We start from the raw sequence: 16,140 nt of genomic DNA on the forward strand, positions 1-16,140 counted from the left end.
TAATGAAAACATGACGTCGACGAAGAACCTGTTATGCGTGAGTTCCTCGATCTACCCCTCTCCGCTCCTGAACTCCCACAATTATCACCTCAACCTTCCATCTAGCTACCCCTTCCTCTAGTATCTCAGACCCAGACGAACTAGACCCATCGGCTATCCCTCGCCCTGTAGCTTTGAGTTCATTGTATAAATTAATTGATTGCAGGGATTATTTGAAAAATAGAAAAGAGAATTTAGTAATATTCATATCATACCAAGGTAAGGATAATACCAAGGTATCGAGGAATTCGACGAAGATCGTCTCAAAACACTTTTGAAGGAAGACGGTCACCAAACAAGTCGTGAATTAGCTGAAAACATGAACTGCGATCATTAAACGAATCTTAATCATCTTCATTCAATAAGATTTGCCGATAAATTGGTAACCTGGGTGCCTCAAGTGTTTAGTGAAAACAACAAAGAAAATCGCTCGAAAGAAATGCCATGGTTAACAAGGAGTTCTATAAATTCCAGTTACACTGCGTGAAAGAGGTTATTCGACTGAAAAACCCCATCGACAAAGGAAACCATACTCCTTTACGGCAACGCCTGGTTCCATGTTGCACAAGTCGTCAAAGCCGCACTCCAATAGTTCGAATGGGAGGTCCTCAGCATCCGCCGTATTCTTTGGACCTGTACCGACAGATTACCATGTTTTCTGTTCCCTGTCGAACCATATTAAGGGCGTTACCTTCGACAATGAAGAGGACTTTAAAAACTGGTTCAACAACTTCTTCGATACCAGACCGGGCGATTTTTGGCGGAACGGCATCGACTGTGTAGTGGGCGGTGCCTGCGGTTGTGGATCGGCGTCCAGCGATGGTGACTAGTAGATGCGTGAGGAAGTCCCATATTGACACGAATATGTATATACAGCAGCCGTAAATGAATGCAAAGTGTATCCTCGAATGATCGTGTCAATTACTGTTTTTATAAGGTATACAGGCTCGGTGTGACAGCCGAAATTTCGACGTTTTATCATGAATTTTTTCAAATATGAAAATAAAGTGCGTTCGTTTTGAAATGTTTGCATGTTTTCATTGGTGTCTTGAAGTGGGCAACACAAATTTTTTTATAATTAATTTTACATTAATTTGTTAATAATTTTATATGTCCAAGTTTAGTCCTCGAAAAAAAGGTGAGTTGTTTGGGGAAAACACACAGCGTAGTCATCTGAAATAAAATATTAAAGAGATTATTGTTCTGTAGGTTTCATCCTAATGAACTAACTTATAATATGCATATTAAAAAAAAAAAAAAAATAGCGTACTTGTAAAGAAAAGGTTTTCAAAATAAATTTTTCTTTTATAAATTGTTTAAAACAATTAATTTATTATTAAAATATTGAATATTTTAAAGGGTACACATTTAGCTATTTGTGTCTTAAATAACGGGTTCAATTTGTAGCCAAGTCGGTTGAATAGTTTTCGATCAGTGCTTCCCCGAAGTTCTGAAAATGTGATTTTGAGTAAAACGCGTTCAAAGTTTTGACAACAGATTTTTTATAACAAAATTATACTTACATTAATCAGCTATGCCTGGTGCATAGAGTAATTTTTCCGTTTCCTCAAAGTTATCATGTTCAGCAACTTTGAGATTTCTTCATAAGATTCTGGCCTCTTTACAGTTACCTTCTGCAGTTTTCTCTGTCCTTAAAATTCGTGCATTGTCAACAACTAATTTTACAATTAACTTATAAGTTAATGTAAAAGATTACTGAATGCTACGGTTTGGCAATCACCAGAAACTGTGAATATCTCGAATAAATGAAGAGAGCCGTTCTATTACATGATATCAACAGACGAAAACCGTCACCATTCTTACTGCCGAGATTCTTGGTGCAAGTATCAACATCTGAAAGCACAAAAGCAAGAGACCACTTTTACGTACCAGTAACGTTTGACGAAGAAACTATTAATCTTATAAAAACAGTTTATGAGACTTTAGAGTCTGAAGATTTGTTGAAAAGATGCTTGGGAAGGAATATCCAAAATAATAACGAAAGTTATAATCACTGTGTATGGAATTTCGCTCTCAATCATACTTTCACTGGAAAGCACGTTATGGAGTTCGGTCGAATGCGAAGCGTTGCCTAGTAACATAAATACTATAAATATGTATTTTTACGTGACTCGCGCTCCAGTGACAGCCTGTGAAAAACGTAAAAGTGCGTTGACTGTGTACAATGTGTTAAGATATATCCAATATGCACATTCCTATGTAAGACGGTTGAAACAATTAAATTTTAATTTTATCCATTTCTACACCGCGATAAAATTTTCGGACAAAAATTGTTCTATCGTAAAATTTGGCTTGGCGATTAAATTTTTAGCGCCATGTCCCATTGGGTTAGCAATTTTACGTCTTCATGATTACGAACGTTTTCTATTGTTTTACCAAATAATGCGTTGTTCATTAGTGAAAGAGATTTATTTTTTGTATTTAATAATTTATTTAATATTTAATAGGATTTTATTTGATATAATGAGTTGAGATAGAATAAAATAGTAAGAATCTATAATCTAAATTATTAATTAATCAACACGTTTGTGTTATGTGTTACTTTAAACGTCGTAATTAACGAAGATATCGTCGTCCTTAGTTCTTCGTTGCCGTCTTCTTTCGTCGTTTTTCATCTTCTTTTAAACACAACTCTCGTCATACAAAATAATAAAATATCAAATGCTCTTCGCTGATTCTTTTTAAGGGGTAATACGCATAAGGGGTTATATTGCCAGTCTCAAAAAAGACGTCTTTTTATGAAATTTTTGTAGAAAAAGTTTTAACTTATCAATTATAAGTGATTGTAATTCAAATAGAGCCTATTTTTAAAAATACAATAGCGCGTCGATCATGTAAAAATATTAATGTACACCGCTCCTGTAGATGATTTCCTGAACGTCCTCTAAAAAAAGGCGTTTAGCGGTGTCCTCCATTTCAGTGGTTTGGATTATCTGATATCAACAAATATGGTGGATTCTTTTAAAGGACAGATAATTGCAGGTATTGAACGAAGGAATAAGAAAAATTTTGATTTTTGACAAAATGGCGTCTGTTTGAAAAATGTTTCGTTTCTGACTGAAATTTTCGCTCTAAATTATTAAAAAAAAAAATAGTAATAATTTTTTAAATCTTATTCCTTCGTTCAATACTTGAGGAATATATCTGAGGAGGTTATGTTAAAATTTGAAACCGATCGGTTAAGCCGTTTTTGAGAAATCGTGGTCACCAATTTTGAAAACACCGTTTTGAGAAAAACGCGTTTAAAGTTTCAAAGAGACGTTTACACAAAGTTACAAATTTTTGTTTGCAGCTTACATGGAGTGAAGAATATTTGCCGGATCAAAAATCTATTCATTCTATTCGATTATTATCTATATCGATCTTATTATATATATTCTATATCCATTTCTGGCTCATTTTCGTGAAACTCATTGTAATTATAAACCTCGGAGTCTAGGCGCGTTACTTACTATTGAAAATACAGTTGAATTTCAGTCACCGGTGATTGTTTAAATTTCAACTGTTTTGAGTTTTCTTTCTGTATTGAATAGTTGGACGCTTTGAAGCAAAAAATTCTTTTCAACATTACGTATCTCGGTTTGCAAAAGTCTAGTGCTGTGTAAGTTTTGCATGCTTTTTCTACACACTTCGAATATTTTTTATTGAATAATATATGTAAAGGGAATATATTCTCTTTATACTTAGCGCGCAAAGTACGATCCACGCGCCTCTATGACGGTATATAAGGCAATGAAAAGTGATAACGTATTTAGTTTCCGAAAGCTCGTTAAAGATAATATTAGTTTATATTATATTGAGAATTATATTATATATATAGAGGTAAGTTTAATATTCACAAATTTTTTTAACCCTTTGGGTACGGATTTATTTGAGAAAATATTTGCATGTGGAACGAAAATTATTTTTGGTTCCTTAGAATTCTTAATCTATTCTTTCTAATCTATTCTAATTTTAAATTCTATAATTTATCGATATATTATATATAAGAAAGAATAAAAAAAATGTCAAAATATAGATATTATGCAATGCAAATATTATGGTTGCTTGGTTTGCTTGGTTGTCAAATGTACCTAAAAATGTAATTTTTGGTTTGACGTCTTAGATACGTCATCCGCTCCTAGGGAAAAAAAGTGAATGACGTGTCTCAGACGTCAAATGTACCCAAGAGGTTAATATACAATTATAATAGTACTGTTAATGATAATACTGTTATAAAAAGAATACAGGGCAAGGGAATACAAATACTTTTTGTGTAGCAGTACATTATTTATTTCCAACGAACTTTTCGAATCACACTTTTCGAACTTCCTTTGTCTCTCTATTTACCTGTAATGCCCTAACGTCTCTTTGTTTCCTCTTTGAAAAATTAACCGCTTTTCCCTCTCTTACCTGTATTTGTTTATACTCACACGACATTGTTCGAGACGTCGCGTGCTTTAAATTCATAACAACAACTTTCTCATATAGTCTACACTAAGCACAGTTTGTGGTCTTTTAGCATTCGATCAGTAAACATTAAACATTAAAATATTCTCTTTCGAACATTTATACAGCCCAAATCAAGTATTAAAATAATTGTATCATAGTCGTCAAGACAAATAATAAAATAAATTGTTGACTAGTGAACTATTCATGGATGCGGACAAGGTATGCAACATATGCGATGAAGCATTGGAGTGTGCTACGTCGAAAGTCGTGACCGTTGGAGAAAAGGGTCTGAGGACATTAATTGCGAAAAGCAAAGAATTTGGCGATGGAAAATGGGAGGTTTGGAGCAGTCGTACCCCTGTTCTCGTGCATGAATCGTGCCGAAAATGGTACACAATAGCGACAATTAAAAGTGTGGCCGCAAGAGCAGCAAAACAGAAAGCTTCATCGACATCTTCTGCTGAAACACCTAGTACGTCAGCGAATCTTTCTAAATCGGAAAATGAATTCAATTTCCGTGACTTGTGCTTAATATGCGCACGTCCATGGGATCAAAAACACAAGCCAGGCTCCGTGATACAGAACGACTTTATGAAGGAAAGGTTACTCAATATAGCTAAACAGCGAAACGATGAAATGGGCATCACTATGCAAAATCGATTAAAAGATGTCAATTCTGTAATTGCTGTAGGCGCTCGATATCACAGAAAATGTTACTTCCTGTTTGCGAAAATACCAACCTACTCGCCGAAACGTAATTTAAGATTAGAAGAAATAGAGTCTGATTTTCAATACATTGCCGAATACATAAAAAATTCGCAAAAAGGAAAATTCACAGCGAATGAATTACTCAATCATCCGGGCAGCAGATGTTTTACAAGAGATGTTTTATTTCGAAAATTGACGGAATTTTTCGGAGAAGATATCTACATCGATCAGCACCAAGGCCGTGAAACTATGATCTTTTATAAATGCTTCAGTGCAGCCAAGTTATGTGCAGACTGGTATCGTGATCCGGATTCCCTCACTTTTAAACAGCGAGAAGCAATTGTAAACGTTGCAGCACAGATCGTCCGAAAAGATATCGAGAATCACGATTACGAGAACAATTCTTATCAGCCAGCTGGAAAATTTCTCAATTCAGTTCAAAGAGACATTCCGCCACTTCTTCGTGTACTTATTGATCAACTTGTTGTATCCAATTCACGGGAAAATGTCGACGACGATAAAGACCGATATTTCGTGCAACGAAGTGCAGTAGCCCATTCTATTGTAGCTCTCATCCGACGTTCCGGTTTCACATCGCATCTACAGTTGGCACTCGGAATTTACATTTATCGCAAATGCGGATCAAAGTGGATAATCGATATCCTTAATAAATTAGGCTACTGCGTGTCATATTATCAATTGCAACAGTACGAGGCATCGATCATCATGGATCCACCGAAATTCGTATTTGAAGACGATGTTTGTGTGCAACATGTCTTTGATACTAACGATCACAACGTTCAAACTTTAGATGGCTGTAATACGAATCACTGCTTAGGTGGAATAGCTATCTACACGCCGGAGAAAAAAATAAGCTATGAAGGTCGGACGAAAAAATTGAAAGGTGCCTCAAGAATATCATCTACGACGATAGCGTCACAGAGCATAGTGCAAACCATACCATGGACAGGCAATTCGGACGGATTGGAAAATATTAAATACGATGACACAACAAAACTCTTTTCCATAGATTCGCCTGTATTGCCAGCAGTATATTCGGCATATCTATGGGCAAAGCACTGCAACATTGAAAATATACCAAGTTGGAGAGGTTTTATGGAGGTTTTAACGGCGAATAACACTTATGATGCTTCCAAAGTTGTTTGTCTGCCTTTCATAAATTGTCCTCCTTCAAATATGAGCACTATCAACACAGCTTTACACACCGCTCTAGTTGGGGCTCGTCGAATTAATCAGAAAACGTGTTTCGTAACATTCGACCAACCATTGTACTATAAAGCTCGTGCGATTGTTGCAGCATCACAGGATACGCTGAAAGACGTTGTGGTTCGCTTGGGTGGGTTCCACTTGCTTATGTCCTACTTAGGCTCAATCGGTCACATTATGAATGGCAGCGGACTTGAAGACATCTGGGCAATAATATACACTCGAGCAGCAGTGAAGAGGGTGTTGATGGGGCATGCTTATGCTCGTGCGATGCGTGCTCATATCTTGACATTTACCGCTTTGGGAGTAATGATGATCCGAGAAATCGAAGGTGAAATACGTAAACAATACGACAAAGACATTAAAGCTTTTTTCCAAAGTTGGCGTACAGAACCTCCGACTATCGGCGATTGTCAAGCGAAAACTTCGATTACTTCGATGACTATGGACTTGATTGCACAATTGGCTATTTTAAAAAATCGAGGACCTACGGCACAACTATGGGTGCAATACTTTGAGTGCGTCGTAATTGCGTTGCAGTTTATGGAGGCCGAACGCTCAGGCAACTGGCAATTACACCTTCAAAGTATTCGTAAAATGTTACCTATTTTTCATGCTGCAGGCAAATTCAATTACGCTGAAAGTGTTCAAATATATCTTCAAGATATGGTCAACATAAAGCAGACAATGACCAATGACGAATACCGAAAATTCACAACGGAGGGCAATTTTACGGTGAGGAGGTCTGACAAAACTTGGTGCGGTATGTGGACGGACATGACGATTGAGCAAACTTTAAACAGGTTTTCGGTACAGATCTGAAACATGGGAAAGGTGTTACACCTAGTGTCAACGCAAGATTTTTATCAGTGATGCCATCGTTGTTCTCAATTATTGAGTGCTTTGAAGATTTTTGTGGCATTGCATCATTAACAAGTGAACAACACGCCGATCTCGCACCCCCCCGAATAAAACGAGATGATGACGAAATTAAGAAGTTCATATCTTGGTTTAAGGAACGCCGTCCTTTTGAACCTCGAACTACTTTGTGTTCCTTGTCAACGGGGATTGCCGGTGTGGTTACTACAGATTGTCATCTAGCATTCGAGAAAGGGAAAAAAAGTATGGAATCCATGGTGGGAAAGAGTGTTGCTGAAGTATCATTATCTTCGGTAACAAGCAAAGTGAAAAATCTGACGGCAGCACGAATGCAGACTCACGATAACAATGATACGAGTACGGTCGACCCTGTTTTACTCTTTCAACGTGTTTCGCATATATTTCACAGTGACGAGGTACAAACACGTAAAGCATTAGAGTACGAAATTTCACCGTATCCCTTATCTTTATTCGATGAGTTTGGTCTCATGAGGAAGACATCGAAGTCCGAACTGAACAAACTATTTAAGCCGTACGTTTTACAATTACAAACTTCGATCCGAAACATAACCTTTGTCATTGATGGCGGATTCCTTCTGCACAATATCAGCTGGCCAAATGGAGCATCGTTTCAAGAAATTTGTGAATTGTACCATTGGCACATCATCAACAAATACGGAGAAAATTCTTTGGTCGTCTTTGATGGATACACCGACGAGTATACTGGAATAAAATCGTACGAGAGATACCGGCGACGTGAAGAAAATATGGCACCGGATATCGAGTTCAACGAAAGCACATTCCTTACTTTGAGCCAAAAAAAATTTTTGTCGAATGTGAAAAACAAAATGAAACTGGTGCAGATGCTTGTGGTATTTTTACGTGCACATGGTTTCAACGTGAAACTCGCTCAAGAAAATGCGGACGCGCTTATAACATGGACAGCGATAGAGCTAAGGCAAAATACGGGCTGCGAAGTGGCAGTTGTCAGCAATGACGTCGACCTGCTGATTTTATTGATAGGTTTATCAAATTCCAATCCTCTGTTTTTTTACAATATTATGCCAGGTGGTAAAATAAATACTTTGTATTATACAGAGGACCACGCACATCTGAAGTCGTATATTTTATTTGCCCACGCATTCGCAGGATGTGACACGACGAGTGCCATGTACGGCAAAGAAAAGAAGAACGTCATCTCCATTCTGCAAAAGAATGACAATCTGCAGAATGCTGTAAAAATATTCTACAACGTAACGAGTACAGTAGAGAGTCTGTGTGAATGTGCAGAACAAATAATTGCACATTTATACAACTTCAAAAATCTGAATCAGTCGCTCAGTGATGCTCGATACGAAAAATTTGCATCGCTGCCCACGGACACCACCGTGGAGATTCGATTGGCGACTTTACCTCCAACGCAACCCGTCCTGCGAGAACACGTGAAACGCACATTTTATCAGGTGCAATTGTGGTTGGGGAACAAATTGGATGCACGGGATTGGGGATGGAAGCAAACCACCACGATGATGATTCCTATCATGAATAGTAAAGATTCAGCGCCTGACAATTTGTTAAGAATGGTAAGTTCTCAAAAAAATTTGAATAGACTAAATAATTGAATGGAGAAACAAGTCAAGTTAGTTATTTTTTGAAAATTAAAAATTTTTTAATTTTGTAAAATGTTAACCATCAACGTTTCGACTCAATGATTTTTTTAAAAAATTCACGAATTTTTAAAGTCTAAATGTTGTAATGAATTTTTAAGGTCTAATGTTTCGCGAATTCGGAACGAATTATATTAAAAAGCATATACGCATTCTTTGCGCACGCAAATTCTTAATCATTTTCTCTACATGTCTATGTTTCAGGTACAATGTTCGTGTCCGGGAAACAGCAAAGCTTTACGCTGCAGCTGCCGAAAAACTGGGCTACTTTGCACTCAACTGTGCCAATACTGTGGAGGACAATCCTGCTCCAACTTTTCCACTAGCACAGTCGAGAATTCTGCTGAGATTCGAGTAGAAGAAAGAGACGAGAATGTGGAAGATATGGCAAGAAATGATTTCTTTAATATTACCACAGAAATAGACAACCCTCAAGAGGTTTATAATTACGAGGAGTTTCACGAAAATGAGCAAGATATCGATATAAAAATTGAATATCCTTTTGAATTGTTGTAGATAAATATATAGAATTAGTGTTTCATAAAGAGTCCGTCTCATGGTATTTTTGTTAAATGTTCGACCCATTCTTGAGTGAAACATAGTTTTTATTTAAAAAAACAATCACTTAGTACACTTGGAAAAATAAGACCATTTAATTTCTTTACAATTTCAGAAATACCAAAATTAATTGCCATTTACACCGCCTTCATTATATTCTACAAAAAATAAAAAATAATTGTAACAATAACAATAGTAATAACAATTTATACATAATCTTATAAAATTGACAAAAGAAACATAATACTCGAATTAAAATTATGTATATGATTGAATGCCTCCAATTATAATGCGAGAATTTAAATTGAGAATTTAATTTATATTTCTAAACAAAATTTTGACGGAATTAAAATGATGTTCTAAATTTTAATTGAAATATTTCAATTATGCGCATAGTGAGAGAGAACATTGACAATGATTATTTTCTGCGGACACAATACAAATTCTGTGTGATTTTAAATTTATTTAAATAATTGAAATATTTAATTTGTGGTATTTCAATTCGATTTTGATATAGTACGCGCAGTCGTCATATAATTTTAATTTATCCAATTTAAATTCCTTTTATTTTGTAGCCTATTTAATTTTTTTCCTGCAATTTTTATGACTTTAAAGCTAAATACAAATGCATTACTATTTTCTTATAACGTTATAAAAGTGAATTAAAATTATGTCTACACAAAAAATAAATTCCACGTTTTTAGAATATCCTTTCCTGTATATCTTGAATTAATTTTATATGTAGATATAAAATTCTTCTTTTTCAAATATGTATTCAATTTGATAAACTAATAAATTTTTACGAGACAAAAAGTCAGTAATTTAAAATTTTATAAAATACATAATTTAATAAGAAAAATATTTAAATTTTAAATTTCGTCTTAAAGAGAATACGTATTCAATTTGATATACAAATAAATTTTTGTGAGGCAAAGAATTTATATCAATTAATTATTCTAATTAATTTTATTGCGAGACACAAAATTAATTCATTATTTTTACTCTCAACTAAATAATAATAGTTTCTGTTAAAATGAATTATTTTTTTTTTAGTCATGGTTCATTATTTTTGACACTAAATAAAGAAACGGCGTGCTATAAGCATCAAGATTCGATTTAAAAATGCCGCGCTTATACGCCGATATATATAGATATACAAAACGCTCGACGCTCGATGGCCAAGACGTAAAATTCTTGCTACCGAAAGAAAAAATATAAAAAGAGAAATATCAGAACGCTCAACAATCGTCGATTCTCATACTTAATAATACCATTAAAATATTCACAAATTTCTAAAAAACAATATGTGAATATAAATTAATTTCTATTAAATAAATTGTAAATATCATATGTAGAATCGTATGCCATAAAATCATATGTTACACATTATTTTGCCTGTTTTAATATCTTATAAAGTAAATTACCTGTTTGCTCCATATTTTTTCATTTATTGTCAATAATATATATAAAAATATATTTATAATTTTATTATTAATTTTTTAGCATAAATTATAGCCATCAAAAAAACATGTTTTAACATATGATTTGATTGCAGTGCCTCATAGTGTTGCTTTCAAGAAGCTTAAAACAGCTTTTTTAATCTGTCGCTAGGATATCTACATTACAGTATGTACTTGTTAGCCCACGTGTGTTTTTAGTATATATGATTAATATTGTTGTAATTACACTAATATATTCGTTAACATATAGTGAAAGAAAAACGCAACAAACAAAATGGTTGTGATAGGGAAGAAGAAAGTAAGAATTAATTTGTACATTTATGTAATTAACATTAAAAATATTTTAGGTTATAATGTTATCTTCTTAACAAAATAATATAACATATATAGTTTTAAATAATTTAAATAACATGTATTTTGCGTATTTTACAGTATCAATCAGGAGAAGGAGCACAGTTTATGACCAGAAAATCTGCATTGAAAAAATTGCAACTTTCTTTAAATGAATTTCGCAAACTATGTATATTGAAAGGAATTTATCCAAGGGAGCCTCGTAATCGTAAAAGAGCACAAAAAGGTGAAGCTGGAATAAAAACCTTGTATCATAAAAAGGATATTCAATTCTTAATGCACGAACCGATAATATGGAAATTAAGGGATTACAAAGTGAGTTAATATCTATCACTCTAATATTTTGTTTTGAAACATTATCTATGTATGTCTAATTTCTTCCTAGGTATTCAATAGAAAAGTTGGAAGGGCAAGGGCACTTAGAGATTTTGCTGAAATGAAAAGATATTTAAGTAATCATCCAACTTTGAAATTGGATCATATCGTCAAAGAACGCTATCCGACATTTGTAGACGCTTTGAGAGATTTAGATGATTGTTTAACTTTATGTTTCTTGTTCAGTACATTCCCATCATTAGCTCATATACCACGCGATCAATCAGCTCTGTGCAGAAGATTAACTATTGAATTTTTACATTTCGTCATAGCGGCTAAAGCCTTAAGAAAAGTTTTTATATCCATAAAAGGTTATTACTATCAAGCGGAAATCAAAGGCCAAATAATAAATTGGATCGTACCACATCATTTCTCTTTTGAACCGCAAGAGAAAAGAGAAGTTGATTTCAAAGTTATGTCCATATTTGTGGAATTTTATGTCGTAATGCTTGGATTTGTTAATTATAGACTTTATCATTCTCTTAATTTGTTTTATCCTCCACAATTTAATAATACTGGTAAGATGATTTTATTCATTTTCTTTCTATATTTTATTAAGCGAAAAGAAAAGAGGTAATGAATGATATTTTAATAAGTAATACATTTTTAGGCCAATGCGAAAAGAATCTTGTAGATGAGGAAGCGTTTGTATCGGAAAGAATAAGTGCATTGAATGTACCACTTAAGGCATTAGATCCTACCATACAAAGCATAGATGATGAAGAAATAGAAATAGATCAATTTTCTAAGGTAAAAGAATATAATTATTGAATAATATGCATCTTCGAAAATATGAATAAACGTTAGTAATTATTTGTCTAGGATGTTGATGCTCAACAATTGGAAGCAGCTAAATTAGAAGCTGATAAAATAAAAAAATTAAAGACGTTATTTAAAGGTTTGAAGTTCTTTTTGAACAGAGAAGTACCGAGAGAACCATTAGTTTTTGTTTTACGTTGCTTTGGCGGAGAAGTTTCTTGGGATAAGCTAATGTTCGTTGGTGCTACTTTTAATGAAAATGACGAAACAATCACACATCAGATTGTGGACAGACCTAGTATGGACAAACAATTCTTATCTAGGTAGTTAATTTATTTTTAAAGATATATAATTATAAATATATTTCTCATTGTACTTTTGTTTTCTGTCTAATTATTGCTGTGTGAATATTTTCTTTATTTTACTTATATAATTCGTTAAATAATATAGAAATTACGTACAACCACAATGGGTGTTCGATTCAGTGAATGCAAGAGAATTGTTGCCTATACAGAAGTATTTAATGGGTGCTGTTCTTCCACCACATTTGTCTCCATTTAATGAGAGTCGATTAGATCAAACATACATTCCACCAGAGGAACGCGCATTGATGAATCCTGAATATAAACTCAGAGATGGTAAATAATATAATTTTAAATTGATACAATATCTTTCAATATTAATAATTTAATTCAATAATGTGCAGTTGAAGATGAAGAATTATCTTCTGAGAATGAAGAAGATAAACAGGAAAATGAAACAGCAGACATGGAAGAAGGTAGCGAAGAAGAAGAAGAAGAAGAAGATGATGAAGAAGATAACGAAGAGGAAGATGATGATAAGGATGAAATTGAGGTATCAGATGAAGAAAAAGAAAAAGAAAAGAAACGCGAACGAATGCGAAAGGTGATTAAGCAACTGTTTTATATATTCAAATATGAATTATTTTTCCTTTTCTTATTGCTTATAATGTATTTTATAAATTTTAGAAAAAAGCGATGCAGGTGAAGGCCGGTGAAATAAGGAAGGAAGATCCTTACGAAAAGGAACGTCAAAATAAACAGGAATATCGGTTGAGAGAAAAAATGATTAAGAAGAAACATCGTAATTTGTACAAGAGCATGATGGAAGGTCGTAAAGAGAGAGCTAAAGAAATCTGGTTACTGCGAAAAAAGAGGCGAATTCACGACAATGCTGAGAAAGAAAAACATAAGGAAGCTCGTAAATTGCGAAAGCGCAATCTTATTGAATAAGTAGAAAAACCGAAGAGAGAGACGAAATAATTATAATTTTAATTGCGATAAAAAAGAAGAAAGAATTGAAAAAAAAGACAAAAGATAGTTTATAGTTATATGTATATATGTATATATGTTATTTCCTAATTCTTATACAAACTAATGTAAGATGTATATTATGTATATATGTATATATGTATATATGTTATTTTTATATACTTATAAAAAAAATAATTCCCCCACAAAGAATCGAACGTTAAATACCCAGCGCGAGAAGCGAAGACGTTACTACTTACGCTAACGCACCACTTGATAATATCTCAATTTATTTCGTACAATTCTTAAGACTTCGAAGATGAATCAGAATGCATTACTATTTTCTTATAACATAATAAAAATGAATTAAAATTATGTCTACACAAAAAATAAATTCCACGTTTTTAGAATATCCTTTCCTGTATATCTTGAATCAATTTTATATGTAGATATAAAATTCTTCTTTTTCAAATATGTATTCAATTTGATAAACTAATAAATTTTTACGAGACAAAAAGTCAGTAATTTAAAATTTTATAAAATACATAATTTAATAGGAAAAATATTTAAATTTTAAATTTCGTCTTAAAGAGAATACGTATTCAATTTGATATACAAATAAATTTTTGTGAGGCAAAGAATTTATATCAATTAATTATTCTAATTAATTTTATTGCGAGACACAAAATTAATTCATTATTTTTACTCTCAACTAAATAATAATAGTTTCTGTTAAAATGAATTATTTTTTTGTTAGTCATGGTTCATTATTTTTGACACTAAATAAAGAAACGGCGTGCTATAAGCATCAAGATTCGATTTAAAAATGCCGCGCTTATACGCCGATATATATAGATATACAAAACGCTCGACGCTCGATGGCCAAGACGTAAAATTCTTGCTACCGAAAGAAAAAATATAAAAAGAGAAATATCAGAACGCTCAACAATCGATGGCCAAGGACAATAATACTCGTTATCGCATGATAAATAAAAAGAGAGAAATATTGGTTTGTTCTCTCACTCGCACTTTCACTCAAGACCGAGAGTCCCGAAGATTGCCGAAGATCCTTCGTTGGTGTATTAGTGCACACGGACGCTCGCACGCATACTAGCTCGCTCGCGTGTAAAACGCGACGGAGGGATAAGCTTGCTTTCTCCCACTCTTACAATTTTGTTCCCATCTTCAATCCAATTTTATTCGCTTATTTTTGAAAATACGAAGATAACTCATAGAACATTTTTTTATGTATTTTTTAACTCTATACAACTTTTGTTTGAAACTTTTTTCAATTAAATGCGCAGATTCTAAGATAAAGCCATCTTTTACCCTTTTTAACCCTCTTTCTAAAAAACGTGCCATACGATTCAGCGTTGTAAAATTACCCTTAGATCAAATTATCGATCTTCCAGATAAAAATGAGAGGTTTGGCTCTTTTTGACAGGCCTATTTCGGACGTTCCATTGAATTGACCGGTCATTTTTGTTCCATTTGTCGTTGAATTCTCGTTCGGTTGTGGGTCCAGATGTATCGTGAACGATGCACAACGCATTTAAAGGATATCTTCGACAGACTTTTTCTCGTCTTCCGTGTCCAAATTCAATTCGTCTCTTTCCATATCCTCTACGAGCTCTCCGAATTCACTGGTCGACGGTGACGTCGCATTAAATTCTCATAAAAACAAACAAAAATAAATAATTTATTGGTATTGAATCAAATCTGAAAAATTTATGAGATATTTAATACTAAATCTATCGATACTAAATGTGTAACATACCGCTTTTAACCCTTTAAGTGCTATGCGCGCATATATTTGTCCAACGAAAGCAATCCGCATGGACCGAAGACGCATATATGCGTTCTTCAATTTTTTCTATCAGAAAAATCATTCGTCCCCGGTGATTGCAATTGTTAAACGTATTCAGCATTCAAATAGATAAAAACAATATTTATCTTTATATAGTATGAGATTTTATTCAAATGGATAATGAATCAAATATTATAATATATGTATATATCCCTCCTATTTAATTTTTTATATATATTTTCTTTTATTTAAAAACGAACAATGTTTATAATTTTATGCGTTTTAATTACATTTTTTTTTAAAGTGGTTGCTTTAATATTAATTTTAGGATAATTGAATAAAATCTAAAAAAAAGAAAGAAAAAAATTGAACGGATCATAAGTTTCTTTTTCGTTTCAATTTTGAGATAAACAAAAAAACATAAATCTTAAGTAATCAAAAATATACAGACTTATATATCTGACACAGTTATCACTAATCATGGAATCCCACGGAAGATTAGGATCGATAGATCATCGCGCGACTCTTATCAAATTGTTTTGTTGAAAAATTAATCCCGTACGTTATCGTTTAGATGCAAATTTTAT

General features: G+C 33.3%; 1 protein-coding gene across 2 annotated transcripts; it reads left to right on the forward strand.

Annotated features, from left to right (window-relative positions):
- The first annotated feature begins 11,127 nt into the window (after positions 1-11,127).
- LOC122524542 (pescadillo homolog) lies at positions 11,128-13,786 on the forward strand. 2 transcript variants are annotated; one of them, XM_043646854.1, is made up of 9 exons: positions 11,133-11,156; positions 11,241-11,288; positions 11,423-11,656; positions 11,727-12,234; positions 12,327-12,466; positions 12,539-12,798; positions 12,926-13,113; positions 13,182-13,381; positions 13,465-13,786. In XM_043646854.1, exons 2-9 carry the CDS (start codon positions 11,265-11,267, stop codon positions 13,726-13,728), a joined length of 1,818 nt encoding a protein of 605 aa, XP_043502789.1. In that variant the 5' UTR covers positions 11,133-11,156; positions 11,241-11,264; the 3' UTR covers positions 13,729-13,786. The 2 variants fall into 2 exon arrangements, with proteins under 2 accessions (XP_043502790.1, XP_043502789.1); XM_043646855.1 differs by having other exon boundaries at positions 11,128-11,288; positions 13,188-13,381.
- Positions 13,787-16,140: the final 2,354 nt, after the last annotated feature.

Source organism: Polistes fuscatus, unplaced genomic scaffold (assembly GCF_010416935.1).
Source record: "Polistes fuscatus isolate 324 unplaced genomic scaffold, CU_Pfus_HIC Scaffold75, whole genome shotgun sequence".
Lineage (NCBI taxonomy): Eukaryota > Metazoa > Arthropoda > Insecta > Hymenoptera > Vespidae > Polistes > Polistes fuscatus.

Coding starts and splice junctions, on each gene's coding strand:
- LOC122524542 (XM_043646854.1), top strand. CDS start 11,265: ATGGTTGTGATAGGGAAGAAGAAA. Junction 12,467..12,538: donor AAATAGATCAATTTTCTAAG/GTAAAAGAATAT, acceptor TTATTTGTCTAG/GATGTTGATGCTCAACAATT. Junction 12,799..12,925: donor GACAAACAATTCTTATCTAG/GTAGTTAATTTA, acceptor TAAATAATATAG/AAATTACGTACAACCACAAT.